Source organism: Bubalus kerabau, chromosome 4 (assembly GCF_029407905.1).
Source record: "Bubalus kerabau isolate K-KA32 ecotype Philippines breed swamp buffalo chromosome 4, PCC_UOA_SB_1v2, whole genome shotgun sequence".
Lineage (NCBI taxonomy): Eukaryota > Metazoa > Chordata > Mammalia > Artiodactyla > Bovidae > Bubalus > Bubalus kerabau.
The window spans coordinates 182041314-182058345 of NC_073627.1; the positions used below are offsets into that span (position 1 = coordinate 182041314).

Genomic DNA, 17032 nt, shown 5'->3' on the forward strand with positions numbered 1-17032 from the left:
GTCCTTTGAGTCCCCCTCACAATTACCCAGCCCAGATACACACGTCTATTCAAGAATATTTTACTCCTTTCCTACAAATGACGCTTCCTCTGGAAGCAGCTGCTGCTGCTGCTAAGTCACTTCAGTCGTGTCCGAATCTGTGTGATCCCATAGACGGCAGCCCATCAGGCTCCCCCGTCCCTGGGATTCTCCAGGCAAGAACACTGGAGTGGGTTGCCATTTCCTTCTCCAATGTATGAAAGTGAAAAGTGAAAGGGAAGTCGCTCAGCTGTGTCCGACTCTTAGAGACCCCATGGACTGCAGCCCACCAGGCTCCTCCGTCCATGGGACTTTCCAGGCAAAGTACTGGAGTGGGGTGCCATTGCCTTCTCCGTCTGGAAGCAGCAGAGATCAGTAAAGATGGAGCCAGGAGGCTGAGAACATAACCTCGGGAACCACCCTCTGACATACAGCAGGCAATTTCAACATCAAGCTTCAGGCACCAATAAATCACTTGAAACGATAAACATAAATTTACGAACATACACCCTCTTTTCTTATGAAGGATCCAATCATTTTCATCAAGAAGGTAACCTTGGGCAGAGAATCTGACACCATATTCTAAAAAGTATAATTTATTTTTCTTGGATAATACACAGGAATCTGTATGCAGGTCAAGAAGCAACAGTTAGAACCAGACATAAAACAATAGACTGGTTCCAAATTGGGGAAGGAGTACATCAAGGCTGTATATTGTAACCCTGCTATTTAACTTATGTGCAGACTACATCATGAGAAATGCCGGGCTGGATGAAGCACAAGCTGGAATCAAGATTGCCTGGAGAAATATCAATAACCTCAGACATGCAGATGATACCACCCTTATGGCAGAAAGTGAAGAAGAATCAAAGAGCCTCTTGATGAAAGTGAAAGAGGAGAGTGAAAAAGCTGGTGTAAAATGCAATATTCAAAAAATGAAGATCATGGCATCTCGTCCCATCAGTTCATGGAAAATAGATGGGAAAACAGTGGAAACAGAAAAGCTATGACCAACCTAGACAGCATATTGAAAAGCAGAGACATTACTTTGCTGACCAAGGTCCATCTAGTCAAGGCTATGGTTTTTCCAGTGGTCATGTATGGATGTGAGAGTTGGACTGTGAAGAAAGCTGAGCGCCGAAGAACTGATGCTTTTGAACTGTGGTGTTGGAGAAGACTCTTGAGAGTCCCTTGGACTGCAAGGAGATCCAACCAGTCCATCCTAAAGGAGATCAGTCCTGAATGTTCATTGGAAGGACTGCTGCTGAAGCTGAAACTCCAATACTTTGGCCACCTGATGCAAAGAACTGACTCATGTGAAAAGACCCTGATGCTGGGAGGGATTGAAGGCAGGAGGAGAAGGGGATGACAGAGGATGTGAAGGTTGGATGGCATCACCAACTCAACGGACATGAGTTTGGGTGAAATCTGGAAGTTGGTGATGGACAGGGAGACCTGGTATGCTGCAATCCATGGGGTCGCAGAGTTGGACACAGCTGAACTGGACAATATAGTATAGAAACGTTACCTGATTTTACTATAACTTATCTGAAACTTTCTATTGATTTCAAATTCACCATTAAGAAAGGTGACACTTTTAAGTGGTTACAGAATCACCCTGGCTGCTTCCGCCTGATCCCTCTCCACCCACCACCCATGGTCCTGAGAACAGGTGGAAGATAGTCAGCAAAGGGAAGGTCTTGTGCAGCTGAGCAGGAGGCCGCCCCGCCTGTTGGAGAGGGGCCCTCTTGGCTCCAAGGGATCTTCTAAGAGCTGGAGGAGGCGGCTTTGCAGGATCCATGGGGCGGGGCGGGGGGTGTCCTTGAGAGGACAGGATGCAGAACCCGGGCCTGAGGGTCCAGGGGGAGAGTCCTGTCTCCCACCCTCATTGTGAGGCTCCACCACCCTGGATGTACAGGGGACGCCCTCAACCAAGGCCCGCGGCCAGAACGGGGGCAGGACCTGGGTGGGGGGTAGCCTTGGGCTCCAGGACAGAAGGAGGAGGACGCCGTCCAGGGGGAGACATGCATGTGAGAACATGGAGGCAAGGTCATGGCGCGTCGGTGACGTCAGGGCGCCTGCTGATGCCGACGCACTGAGCACAGGGCTGCGGACAGACAGGCGGACGCGTCCTGCCCACATCGGCTCCGTGGGAAAGGCTACAAGGACCCAGAAATCCCACAAACAAAGGGGTCTCCGGGCCCCCAGAAGAGCCAGCCCACCTGGGGATGGCAGAGCCTTGGGGTACTTCCAGAATTCTTCCAGAATGTATCCATAGCCACTTAAGCCCACTGGGAGGAAAATAGGAAACTTCAAATATAACATGTTATATATTTAATACATCATTTGCAGTAGTCTCAAGTTAAATTTGGAGATAAAACTTGAAAAACCATTGTTTCCTAATCTTTATTCAATATTCTAAAACATCCAATACATGTTTCTTACCTTTAAGAACATTTCACTTATAACTGAAGCCAAAAGGACCAAGCTTTATGTGAAAACTCTGTTTGCATCCATGGAGGCAAGGACAGGTGGACGCTGAAGAGCACATGCTGTACCTCGCTCTGCCTGTGTTTCCGGGCGGAAACCCTGGAGTTCTTACTCCTTCAGGAAGGAGACGACCTTGCTCATCACAGCTTTCTAGTTTCCCATGAGAATATGCTCAGTCTCATGGTGTGCTGTATGGGGATGTTTTCAATATAAAGCTCCTCAAGGAAAATATATTAATAAAGAAATTAAGAAAGCCACCGAGAGAGCAAACAATACGAACTTGAAAAGATACTTTGCTTTGCAGCAACGTGGGCATCTGGACAGGGCTGAGGACCATCAGGCCGTGTCCCACAGGACCCCCCGGGAGCCCCCTCGCGGATCGGCGTGACACGGTCTAGACAAGCCCTGGGGCTGCAGACACGGAGACACTTACGTTTGCACTGGGGCCGCTGCCACTAACACAGATGACATCCTGTTTTTGAATGGTCAGTACCTCTCTCGTCAGCTTCAGGAGGACGTCATAGGCGTGGCCAGACTCTTCGTTGTGCAACAAGGCGATCCCAGTTTTAGTCTGAAACAGAGCAGAGGTGGGAGGCGTGAGGACAGACAGCAGGGACCCTGGCGAAATGCGCCTGAGTCTGAAACAAGCTGTGTGTTCACCACACACCCACACGTCTAACAAGGCTTTGATTCAGTTCAGTTCAGTCACTCACTTGTGTCCGACTCTTTGCGACCCCGTGGACTGCAGCACACCAGGCCTCCCTGTCCATCGCCAACTCCTGGAGTCTACCCAAACTCATGTCCATTGAGTCCGTGATGCCATCCAACCATCTCATCCTCTGTCGTCCCCTTCTCCACCTGCCCTCAATCTTTCCCAGCATCAGGATCTTTTCTAAGGAGTCAGTTCTTCGCATCAGGTGGCCAAAGTATTGGAGTTTCATCTTCAGCATCAGTCCTTCCAATGAATATTCAGGACCGATCTCCTTTAGGATGGACTGGTTGGATCTCCTTGCAGCCCGAGGGACTCTCAGGAGTCTCTTCCAACACCACAGTTCAACAAAATCGTGGGATTTTTAAAATATTTCTTCCTGATCAGTTTTTATAGGATTTGTACAAAACATATTTTTAGCAAGCGAAGAATGGATGAGTCAGAAAGTCAGCCCAGATAAACTAGAGAACTTGACTCCTCCATGTGGAGTCACGGAGGTGCCCCAGGCTGAGCGGGGCCTGGTCAGTGGGCGGCACAGGTCACGGGAGACCACTGGAACAGCCACCCCATCCCCCCGGGGCCTGTGCAGAGCTCTGGCCAGCACGGCCTCGGACACAGCCCTGCACCTGGGGGAGGGGAGAGGGCAGGTAGGATGCTCGGCGAGGCCGTCAGGGTCTGGTCCACCGCCCAGGACCAGAGGACAGACCCAGGGCCTGCAGAGCCCCCGCCGGGCCCAGGGGGCTGAGCGCCGGCGGGAGTGAGGCTGGAGCAGAAAGAGCGGGACACACAGAGCCCGAGGGCAGGACAGTGGACACCGATCTGTGGTCAACACAGAGCTTTTCCTGCTGAAGGAACTGCACACTAAGAAAAAGAAACGGTAACGCGGTGTGATTTCCTCTTACAATAACTGAGTGGGATTGAGGTTCCTGCTAAAAGACCTTCACTGCAGATAAAAACAGAATATTTAATACATGTCTAGGATCAAAACAGCACTATATATCACTAACATTACTGTATATACAGTAGATAACCAACGGAGACCTACTGTTCAGGGAACTATAACCTAGTATCTCTCAACGATCTAGAAGGGAAACTGAACCACTTTGCTGTTTCCCTAAAACACACACAACACGTGAGGCAACTGCTCTTGAACCTGGGGCTGCGCGGGGGGCTCAGCGGCAAAGACTCTGCCTGCAAGTGCGCGAGACATGGGCTCCATCCCGGGTCAGGAGGGACCTGGAGAAGGAAATGGCAGCCCAGCCTAGTATTCGTGCCTGGAAAGTCCCATGGACAGAGGAGCCTGGTGGGCTACAGTTCATGGGGTCGCAAATGAGTCACACATGACTTAGCGACTAAATAAAAAATTCAAAAAAATACTCCAATATGAAATTTTTCACAGGGTCAGATTCACTGATTGTGATTCACTGAGGACTGTGTCCTCACACTGTCTACAGTGGAAAGTGAGCAGCTAAAGAGAACACCAAAGCTCCTTCTTAACAAAATTAATAAACATCTAAACCACCACAGACCAAAGGTGTAAGACTTACACTCTCGGACACAAATCACAGCAGGATCCTCTATGACCCATCTCCCAGAGTGATGGAAATAAAAGCAAAAATAAACAAATGGGACCTGATTAAACTTAAAAGGTTTTGCACAACTAAGGAAACTGTAAGCAAGGTGAAAAGACAGCCTTCAGAATGGGAGAAAATAATAGCAAATGAAGCAACTGACAAAGAACTAATCTCTAAAACATACAAGCAGCCTATGTATACCAGAAAAATAAATGACCCAATCAAAAAATGGGCCAAAGAACTAAACAGACATTTCTCCAAAGAAGACATACAGATGGCTAACAAACACATGAAAAGATGCTTAACATCACTCATTATCAGAGAAATGCAAATCAAAACCACAATGAGGTACCATCTCACGCGGGTCAGAATGGCTGCTATCCAAAAGTCTACAAGCAATAAATGCTGGAGAGGGTGTGGAGAAAAGGGAACCCTCTTACACTGTTGGTGGGAATGCAAACTAGTACAGCCACTATGGAGAACAGTGTGGAGATTCCTTAAAAAACTGGAAATAGAACTGCCTTATGACCCAGCAATCCCACTGCTGGGCATACACACTGAGGAAACCAGAATTGAAAGAGACACGTGTACCCCAATGTTCATCGCAGCACTGTTTATAATAGCCAGGACATGGAAGCAACCCAGATGTCATCAGCAGATGAATGGATGAGAAAGCAGTGGTACATATACACAATGGAGCATTGCTGCTGCTGCTGCTGCTGAGTCGCTTCAGTCGTGTCCGACTCCGTGCGACCCCAGAGACGGCAGCCCACCAGGCTTCCCTGTCCCTGGGATTCTCCAGGCAAGAACACTGGAGTGGGTTGCCATTTCCTTCTCCAATGCATGAAAGTGAAAAGTGAAAGTGAAGTCGCTCAGTCGTGTCCGACTCTAGCGACCCCATGGACTACAGCCCACCAGGCTCCTTGGTCCAAGGGATTTTCCAGGCAAAAGTACTGGAGTGGGGTGCCATTGCCTTCTCCGCAATGGAGCATTACTCAGCCATTAAAAAGAATACATTTGAATCAGTTCTAATGAGGCAGATGAAACTTGAGCCTATTATACAGAGTGAAGTAAGTCAGGAAGAAAAATGCCAATATAGTATATTAACGCATATATATGGAATTTAGAAAGATGGTAATGATGACCGTGTATGTGAGACAGCAAAAGAGACACAGATGTAAAGAGCAGACTTTTGAATTCTGTGGGAGAAGGCGAGGGTGGGATGATTTGAGAGAGCAGCACTGAAACATGTATGTTACCATATGTGAAACAGATCGCCAGTCCAAGTTTGACACATGAAACAGGGCCGGCAAAGCCGGTGCTCTGGGATGACCCTGAGGGATGGGATGGGGAGGGAGGTGGGAGGGGGCTGGGGATGGGGGACACACATACACCTGTGGCTGATTCATGTCAATGGATGGCAAAAACCACCACAATATTATGAAGTAATTAGCCTCCAATAAATAAATAAATGAATAAATAATAATAACCATAAAAAATCACAGTGGAAATAAGAATGTATTTTGAATGGATAATGAAGTTACAGCTCTTTGAAATGGTGTTTCAGAGAATATTTACGTCTTTCAATGCATTTTTATTTTTAAAAAGCTGTTGAAAATCGATCTAATCTCAGGGTAGCCAAGGGCCTGTTTTTGTGAATAAAGTTTTATTGGAACAGCCACACCCACCCGGTTACTCTTGTTCATCACCGTTTTTATGCAGATATTACTACATTTGTTTTAAAAGCTGAATCCACTGTTAAAATTCTTTTACAAAGTAAACTCTAGGGCTATACAGCTTCATCAGTGAATTCCACATATCTCAAGAAAAAAAAATTCACCGTCTTTGAGGAAAAACTAAAAAGGTACACCATTTAACTTGTATAAACCCAAGCCAAGCTGGACACAAAAACCCAGCAAGGAAGTTATAACAAAGTAAATTAACTTATCTATCACCTTCTTGAACATAAATGCAAACATCCTAAAGAAAATATTATCAAACCAGACACAGAAAAATATAAAAATGAAAATACGTCTTGAGCAATGAGCAAGGAAGGGAGTGCAGCTTTTCACCTGGATGTCAGTGCCATGTACTCTGCGTAACAGTCACCCACCAGGGCCTAGTGAGACCCCCCAAACCTCAGGGCTCCTGGGATCTGGAGGGGCCTACCTGGCGCTTCTCTGTGGGCCTCCTGCGGCCGCAGTCAGTCGTGGGGATGGCAGTCAAGTGGGAGTCGGCTCGGGTGGCAGGTCGGCCCCCAGCTGCTCCCACGCTGCCAGCAGCGGATCTTGGGCTGCGCCCGGGCCGCCTCCCCCTGGCCGCTCACAGCAGGCGTCCCCCGAAAGGCTGACCCGAGAGAGGAAGAGCCTGCCCAAAACTGGGGCCGCTTTTTCTGTAAGTGAGCATCGTCACTCCTGCTCAGGGCCGTGGACACACGCCCAGCCCGGGATGGAGGTGGGGCAGGATCACCCGGGGCGGGAGGACGGGGCTCCTGGGAGTCCCCACACCACAGCTCAGAGCACGGAGACTCTTGCAGGATCGCGAACAAGCCTCGAAAGACACCTGATAAACATCATTCACAACGAAGCCTTCTAATAAAAGGTACCTTCCCCGACCTTCCGGGAAACCTCTAAATGAGACTCAGAGCATCAGTGATTCTGTGTTGAATACGGAAAACTTTCTCCTGGAGGCTGACAGAGATGCTCACTAATTTTGTGAGTCTATAACGGAGAGCCTGGTTGAAACCTCTCAGTAAATGTCATTCTAGAAGGTGAGATGCTAGAATTCTCAATGCCCTGCTGGGATTCAAACTTCTCAGTTTACCTTTGCCCACCTTGAGGTAGGGAAAAATACTCCTAAGGGCATAAACAATTTACAACATTAACAATATTCACAGATGATAATAATGACCATAAATAAGACCAAAGAAATGTACAGACATCTGAGAAATTATGAACTTCTAGAAATATGGATGGATAAAAGTGAAATCTATCAGTATGATTCATGCCTTTATACAATAGAACCAGGAGAAAAAAAATTGAGAATATTTCTCCGCCCAAATCATTAGATATTCAAGAATATGCAAAACAACATGAGTACTTAAAATGAGAAAATTTAATCCTTCATTGAAAAATACCAAAGAAATACTAATTAAATAGAGAAACGCCTGTGGATGGGAAACTGTCCCCAAACTGGTCTACACAGTCTCTGTATTCCACCCAGAATGTGAATCAGTCTAGACCTTGACAGAAAGACCCTGATTAAAGGGAAAACAAGGCCAGGGGTAGTTGCAGCGCTGCTAGAAATGACGTGGTGGGAGGTTTGCCACTGGTTCTAACATGGATTTTTGTTCATAATTTAGCATCTGTGAAGTCAAGCAGTGCATTACAAAGGATGTTCTTTCAATATTTCGTTGGCAGCGTTACCCTTCATAGTGGTACATGAAACAGCAGGGTATGTTGGTGTTCATTGCATCTTGTCCTTGAAGGAATACAGCACTGTCGATTTATAATAATTGAAACTGTGGGGGAAAATGACACAGGGTTTGGAAAAATGACCACAAGAACACAGGAGAGCCCAGCAAGAGTCCCTCGGGTGCTGGCGAGTGTCGCTGTTGGAGAGGAACAAAAAATAAACACCATCAGGCCAACAATGAACTCCAAGAGGAAGCTGTAAACTGGACCCTTACTCTATTCCAGGTGTGTTAAAGATGAATTGAAAATTTTAATAAATATATTCTTGGCTTAGGAAGGCTTTCCTAACAAGGCACAAAAAGCAAAACTACGTGGGAGGAACCGTCACACGCACCCTGGCTGAACGCTCCCCGTCCCAGCACCTGCTAAGGGTGATGCACATGGCCCCGGGCGGGGGGCGGGGGCCTGGGGAGAGGGCAGCGTTGCACGGACCACACCTCCGGTGCTCCTGACAATGCACGCCCACCCGCTTTCCGTAAACCTCTGAGTTCAAATGAACATCGGCATCATCTGAAAATCCACCCACCTCGTTGACTGAAAGCTGACAGAAAAAAAAATGAACACGGAGCAAACTCAGAGACCATTGTGTTTGTGGGCGGCCGAGCTCTGTCCATCCTGGAGGGTCGAGCTCTGTCCACCTCGGAGGCCGGGCTCTGTCCACCCCGGAGGGTCGAGCTCTGTCCACATTGGAGGCCGAGCTCTGTCCACCTGACCGAGATCTGTCCACCCCGGAGGGCCGAGCTCTGTCCACCTCAGCAGGTCGAGCTCTGTCCACCCCGGAGGCCAAGCTCTGTCCACCCTGGAGGGTCGAGCTCTGTCCACCTTGGAGGCCGAGCTCTGTCCACCTGACCGAGATCTGTCCACCCCGGAGGGCCGAGCTCTGTCCACCTCGCTGAGCTCTGTCCACCCTGGAGGCCGAGCTCTGTCCACCCCAGAGGGCCGGGTTCTGTCCACCCTGGAGGCCGGGCTCTGTCCACCCCAGAGGCCGAGCTATGTCCACCCCAGAGGGCTGAGCTCTGTCCACCCTGGAGGGCCGAGCTCTGTCCACCTCGGCGGCCTGGCTCTATCCACCTTGGATGGTCAAGCTCTGTCCACCTCCGAGGCCGAGCTCTGTCCACCCCAGAGGCATCGTCAGCCAAAGAGTCAAGGGGCGGGATGCCTACGCTGTCATGAGTCCCACCTCCTCGGAAATGACGGCTTCCGTCACTTCTCGTGAACTGATACTGCCATCAGGTGTGATGCCAATTTCCAAGGAAAGATCCAAATTATTTTAATTTGGAACACAAAGAAGGGAACTTCGTCTTTGAGGACACAAGCTTTCCCTGGCATCAACAGATTCACGGGATGAGTAGATCCACCCTGAGGCTGGCAACGGTGGAGAGAAACTCCACACGGAGCCCCAGGACTTCTCTGGGCCTGGGGACACAGGAGCCGCAAGAGAGGCTGGGGCTGGTGGGGCTGGGGCCGAGCTGTGGAGGAGGAAGGGAGGAAGGAGGAGAAAGGCTGAGGCCAGGATCTCAGGAGAGGCGCGGATCCGCAAACGGGCATCCTGGCCGAGCTTCAGGGACCACTGCTCGGGGGTCCCACAGGTCACAGGCAGGAGGAACGGGGTCTGGAAACTCCCTGGGAGACTCTCAGGGCAGGGAGCTTTGAGGACGACCCAGCTGGAAACAGGAGGAAGAGAAAGGATCAGCCTTCCTGGGGGCTGGAGGCAAAAGGCAGGGAGGGGGCGACCATGGATTCGGGGTGGCACGGGGCCCATGGGCAGCTCTGGGCTGGAACCAGGGCCCCTGACCTCAGCTCCCCGTGACTGACACCCTCCCCCATCCATCCAGTCCAGAGCCCCCACCCAGGACAGCCTGACGGGGCTCGGCAGTGGGCAGGCAGCGTCCAGCCAGCTTTCCACACACGGACACAGGAGGTCTAAACACGCACCCGTCCTTCCACAGGGAGGAAGGTGCCGGGAGACTCAGCCAGCTGCCCGTGGTGGAGAGAGGCAGGGCTTGTGTGTTTCCATGATCCAAGGAAAACGTCAGATAAAGTACTCTAATCGTCGACTTCAAAATTTGAGTCAGACTTTAATCAGCGACACTGACCTTGTAACTGCCACTCGGGTATCAGATTCACCCCACCATCCATCCCCATGACTTTACAGCCATCAAAGGCAACAAGCGAGATCTGTCAATAAAGACCTACTTAAGATGCATTTTTTCAAGGGAAAAAAGGGAGGACTCTTACGCTGTTGAATTATTTCTATTTCTGTAAAAATAGACTGCTATAATGAGCCCCAAAGATCAAAAGACTCAACAAAATGGAATAACATTTGAATAACTCGGATTTGACACACAAAAAGCATTTCAGTGTTATTTAAAATAGACATCTACTTCCTTAAACTGCATTTTAAAATGAAATCCAATTGTGAGAAACATCTTAAAAAAAAGAGACGTGTACACGCATTTAAGTCATAAAAGACATTGAAACAATCACAACAAAATTAATGAATTACCATTTATTATTACCAGGTTCAGCTGTCAGTCACTCAGACACTGTTGCTGAAGTTATCAAGACAAGTCTTTACTATAAGTGGGGATTTATCTGACTCCAAAAGCGAGAGGGAAGACTCTCATTAGCACTAAGAGATATCGTTGCTTCCAGCAAGGGGTCCACACCAGGTTCCACATGCTCTACAGGAAGTTGCAGGTTTGCAAAGAGTAACTGACTGCCAGGTGAACAGTCTGAATAAGGATTTCAGTCTGGAAAAAGGTAGAAACAAAATATGGGCTCATTTGGAAACAGCAAACAGTCAGTGGAAACGGAATACGCCCCACGCGTCTCAGTGTTCCCAGTGTGCCCGGGATCTCAGTGGAGAGGGCTGACAGTGAATCAGGCGCACGCTCCTCGCCGCGGTTACTGAACGCAGCAGGGCTCAGCTGAACTTCAGCTGCAAGCGCCAAAACAACCATGCTGCCGAGACACTTAATAACTAAGTCCCTCAGAAGACAGGTTCTCCTCTTCACTGCACTGAATTTCTTTGCATTTTAACTCACAATATGACAAAAGAAAATGGCACTAATGCCTAGTTGGGATGCTACTAAGCTTCCACGCACTGGAGAAGGAAATGGCAGCCCACTCCAGCGTTCTCGCCTGGAGAATCCCAGGGACGGGGGAGCCTGGTGGGCTGCCGTCTGTGGGGTCGCACAGAGTCGGACACGACGGAAACGACTTAGCAGCAGCAGCAAGCGTGAGCACGAGACCACCCGATGGGAGTTGCTGACCTGAGGAAGGACAGGGCTGCTCTGAGCTCTGAGGTCAAGGGCAGACCAGCCCCTGGCGTCCTCCCCGGGAAGGTTTTCCGGGAAGAGGCTTGGAGAAGCTGCCATCTACTTCCTCTGAAGAATCAGCCACAAGCACATGTTTTGCCACAATAATCTATTTGTTGTCAGTTTCTTCTTTTTTTCCCAATCTGGTAGTGGAAACTTACAGATTCACTCTGTGAGAATGTAATTACAACGAAATGAAGCCATCTTGCTTAAATTCCTAACAGAAACGAGGAATGCACAAACATTCTCACAGTAAGATGGGAGCAGGCCCTTTGTAAAGATTTTGGCCACTGGTTCGATCCTGAGGTGCCGGGGTCCAGCCCCGGCTGATCCAGGGAGTTCGAAGCGGGGACGGCGTCGGCGAGGATCAGGATACAATAGCTTCAATTAGATATTAATTAGAGATGTAAAGAGTAATAGAATGAGGATGGCTCAGTAGGAAAATTCAGTGGAGAAAAGAGGCTGAGTAGCTTGGTTTATGTGGGAGACCAATAAAACTTCAAGACAAGAAGTTTGCACCCCTTACGTAGGCCGCAGGCGTCCTTCCGTTCTCCCGAAGGAGAGGAGACACTGAGGCCTCCCCGGTCGGATCTTAGAAGCCCAGGCATAATTAGTAAGCTTGGTGGGTTCTGCGCTCCAGATGGAGACTCAGCCAGAGTGAGAGAGAGAGAGCGACGTGGGGAGACCAGTCTTTCGAGGAACTGATCCCAATTCTTTATTTTCCATGGTCTACTTTTATACACTGAGATGTTATGCAAAAGTCACGCGGGGTCAGCAGTCCTGACTTTTATCAAAGTCAGGTGCTTCATACAAATGTATACAGAGGTCTTAGGGGTGTTACATCATCTTCTGGCCAGGGGGCCTGCTGACAATTTATGACCCTCTCCTTGTGACAGTGGTCAGTCAACCAGGACACTTTTTTCTCCAAGGGTGATTATTCTTAAAACAGATGCCACCCAAATAAAGTTACATTCTTATAGGGTGAGGGTGTAGTGGGTTTTAGTTAAGGAAAGAATTTACTTAGCCTAAGGTCTAATGTGATTAATATCAAAGGTTAATACTTATTTCTTCTATATATTCATTAACGTGTGTAAGGGCAGGGTATGTGGAGACTTAGCAACAAACATTGGCTCAACAAATGAAAAACCCTTCACCAATACAATTTCTAATCAGCCCACTATACTATACTAATAGTTTTCTAACTTCTCTAAGGAACCTGTTTTTAGAAGGTTTAAAGCATCTCGTGCCTCTCACGGTTGGGAGGCTGTGAACAATCACATGTGGCCGGACAAGCCTGTCAGGCAGGCTAGAGAACCTTCAGAGGAGTTTGTAGGTTGAAACACTCCTATCACACCCAGGAATTATTATTAACTGGAGCTCTAAGTTAACTCCTTCTCCGAAAGAGGTGGTGGGGGACAGCCCCCCGTAAAGTCAGAGGTGTAGGTAAGAGCACAAAGTAGTAAAGTAGGCAGGCTCTGGTTATGGGGGTAGATGCTCGAGGATTTCCAGGGGGACTCCTAAGGTTCGATCCCGCCTTTGCGTATGCCGAGCCTCCTTACTCATGACCTTTGCCACGGGCCAAGTGCCTCACGCTGGCCCCCAGCACTGAGGGACTGGATACTTCTGTAAAGATGGTAACATGGCTCCAAAGATACGGTAGAAACTCTGATGGACACGGAGCGCAGACCATGACCACTGACCCGTCGGTCCTTAGACATGGGGAGGACACGCCCACGGCCGCAGGTCCCACTCGGACAGCAAGCGTCAGCTGGGGCTCCAAGACTCTTACAGAGGCTGACCTGACCAAGGCTTTTAAAATGCCAAAGGAGGGGGAGGTGAAGGAGAGAAGGGGGGCGGCCTCGGCAGGAGCGGGGTCACCACCCGGAACAGCAGGGACTCGCCAGCACGCTGTCCTTGTTCACTTCTGGGAAGACACTGACTATCGGTGACATTTTCAAGGTTACAATGTCTCTTCATCCTTCTTTTGGTAAATTATATATAAAAAAACAAGTTCACCACCTCTCCCTCTACCCCCTGCCTCTTGAACCAGCCTGTTCTCTGTGAGTGTGGCTTCGGTTTTATTTATTTTTTTGATCACACGTGTAAGCAAGATCTCACAGTAAATACTTTCTCTGGCGACTCATCTCGCTGCAGCTGCTAAGTTGCTTCAGTCGTGTCCGACTCTGTGCGACCCCATAGACAGCAGCCCACCAGGCTCCCCCATCCCTGGGATTCTCCAGGCGAGAACCCTGGAGTGGGTTGCCATTTCCTTCTCCAATGCATGAAAGTGAAAAGTGAAAGTGAAGTTGCTCAGTCGTGTCCGACTCTTCACGACCCGATGGACTGCAGCCTACCAGGCTCCTCCATCCACGGGATTTTCCAGGCAAGAGTAATGGAGTGGGCTGCCATGGCCTTCTCCACATCTTGCTGCACAAGGTGCTAAATGAAGGCCCGCTTTCCTGGTGAGTATTTTTGTTAGCACACACGATGCCAGTTCTTCACTCTCCACACGAGGCAGCTACTCGTCCTGGCAGGAGCTGGACAGAGTCCCGGCCACAGAGGCCGCGCAGCAGGAAACAGCATCGGGTCCTTCGCTGGAAGAGCCTGCTGACCCCTGCCCTCAAGAGCTGCCTCTAGTGCAGACCACACACTGCCCGTCCCACCTGCAGCTGCGCCGCAACCCCTCCCAGCTCATGCGCCAGCTCCCGAGAGCACTTGCTGGGTCCAGTCAAGAAGCAGAGGTCGTGGAGCAAAGACGTGGCCACACCTGGAGCTGGGTGGGCACAGTGATGAGGGGTCTTGGGGAACCACTGAGCCCACAGGCCCCAGAGCATCTTCGTCACCCAAGCTTCTGGACACCATGGGTCACCGTGCTGTCCAGCAAGAGGGATGGTCACTGGGGATGGGCCGGTCAGCCTAAGAGTACGTACCATGGACCAGCCCTTTGCGTGGCCATCAGATCGGGGACATGACCCATGCTGTGAACATTCTCATGATAACTTTCTACCTACCTGAGGCATAAATTCATATTTTACACTTTAACAAAACAGTGTATTTAACAAAAAATTAAAGCCTTTTAATCTGCATGTTCCAAAACAAAGACTCAGCACCATCTATTTGCACATTCTGACTGCAGAGAATTGCTTTAAAAATAGATTCACCATCATCCAGACGTACACTCCACATGCCCAGGCAAGTTACTGGATTTTAAGCACCTCTCCTTGTTTAAATGGAGAAGAACATTCCAGGAGCAAGGCCGTCCACCCACCACTGGAGGGGGGCCACAGGGAGGACACCCTCTGGCCATCCAGGCTCCAAGCTTCACCTCGCCTTCCCGAGACCAAGCAGGCAGACCCAAGGGTTGGAAGCAGAGGCCAGGAGGGAGAAGGTATCTTGGTCATCCCAGGACGGGGACACGGCCCCCACACACACACTTCCCACGCTGATCTAAATTCATGCCCGAGCTGCCCCACATGCCAGGCACTCAGTGGAACGCACGTGCCCTGATGCAGTCTCGTCCCCACAAGACCAACCCAGGGCCACTGCCCACCCTACTTCCCATGGGAGGCCTGGCTTGACCCTTGACCCTGGAAGGAGGATGCGCCTGATTAAATCGGGTCCTTGGGTAGGTACGTCCCTCCCGGACACTCAGAGGTCTTCCTCGTTGGACATGACCTGGAACCCAGGGGGACAGCCTGACCCACCTGCTCTGACTCAGAAGCTGTTAGCTGACTCCTCCACCAAACTGCCTGTTTGCTCTGTGAACAAACCCCAGTCTGTTCATTTGTAAAATCAGAACCAAAGAAGGAAATCTTAAGTGTGTTACTTAAAAGAAAGGCATTACATTTTCCCAGTTAATGTCACTACACTTCCCGATTTGAAGTGCTGGTAATGCGAGCTAATATAGTGTCAAGAAAATCAGCTTCTGTCTTTCGGAGACCGTTCTAGTTTAGAAACTTTGCGGTAATTAGAAGTACATACTTGACACTAAATTCTATACAGTTTCTTTATCTGGGAAAATTTACATGAGAAAAATCAGCTAATTTTCCACCCTAATGTTATATTAGGTTGAATTAGAGAACTTCCTGTTAGACGTTTTTTCCCCTTAACTTTTAATAAATGGTTCACATACTCCATCACGTGGTACTAACCACACACACCTCATTAGTTTATGTTGAAAAATAAAATTCAATACCCAGAGCACTGAATGTAACAGTCCTGGGCTTTTCTGTCACATAATAACACATTTCTTACGAGAAATCACTCTTTCTTACAAAAATGATGGACATAAATTGGATTAAGGTGTGAAATGAAGATAGCTTTTATTCTCCAAATAAATGCAACTCAAAGCACAAATGTAGAATCAATGCTAAAATCATTCCATTGTGCTGGGGAAATTCTTATGCTAACATCCCTATATAGATGGGTATTGGGTAACCCCGCATTCTAGAAATGATTGTCCAAACCATTCCCAACACCTTGACGGCTACTTTCACGTGATGTAAATAAAACTCCGATGAGACAGTATGCAAGAACAAACCATGTGAGCAAAATGCAAAGGGATTTACTAATCGTGTCAGCAAACCAGCATAATTTTGAATTGCAAAAAGTCTTCACTTTGTTTATTATCAGTTGGTACTAAAAACAGTGGTTGAGTAGAATTTCAGTAAGAGCATTATTTCAAACTTTTTTTTTTTTTAAGTAAAGACAGTTGCTACCTAATGCAGATTCAAGTTTTAATGGTAAGCTTTAGAACCACTTCACTGCACTTTGTCTCTACTGCTTATAATGCTATGATAATAAATTAAATCACCACTCAATGAATTGTCCGGAGACAATACTGCAATGGAATTTCTTAATTCCTTAACTGAACTCTAAACACATTTACCAGCTCCAAAACGTGTGCGCTGATGAGGCAGCACAGAGCACTTTTCACACCTGAGAATGCGCTGGGCGGACAGCACAGGCAGACAGCAAAGCCCCCGGAGGCTCTGCCCAGGACTGCCAGGAGGGCAGTCCCATCGCCTGCCAGCCCTGCTCCACTGCAGCCTGACTTCCCTGCCGTCCGCGGGATTAGCCACCCGAAGCCTAGGCGACACTTTTCTCTAACGACTTCAACATCAGCGCTGTGTTTAGTCAGCGTTTAATTAGGTGATGGTATCACAGCACTTCCACTACAGATAAGGGAAAAAGACTCTGCACAATTAAGTCAGAGAACTAATCTCAGATTCCCCATGGAAAACTGTAGCTTTTAAAATTTGACGGACATCTTGCAGAAAGCTTAGAGGCCGACAAGGAGAGCAGGTAAGACTACCCACAGCTCACACGGGAGGCATGACCAGCAGGCGGGTAAAGGTGAAAATACACCTGGTCAGCAGAAGCGCAGGCCCCGTGCCCCAGCTGGGAAGCCGTGCATCAGAGCTCTGACCCATAAACACATAAGCCCGT

General features: G+C 48.8%; 1 protein-coding gene across 1 annotated transcript in view; it reads right to left on the reverse strand.

The window, feature by feature from the left end:
* The window catches only part of SNTG2 (syntrophin gamma 2), an 81042-nt gene extending 69815 nt beyond the window's left edge, over window positions 1-11227 (reverse strand). Inside the window, exons 1-5 of the mRNA XM_055579794.1 lie at window positions 11142-11227; window positions 9775-9928; window positions 8599-8805; window positions 7063-7282; window positions 2942-3156 (exon numbers count right to left, since the gene is read on the reverse strand). Of these exons, the coding sequence (XP_055435769.1) occupies window positions 2942-3156; window positions 7063-7282; window positions 8599-8805; window positions 9775-9928; window positions 11142-11227 (882 nt within the window). The remainder of the gene's footprint in view (window positions 1-2941; window positions 3157-7062; window positions 7283-8598; window positions 8806-9774; window positions 9929-11141) is intronic.
* Between the last annotated feature and the right edge of the window lie 5805 nt (window positions 11228-17032).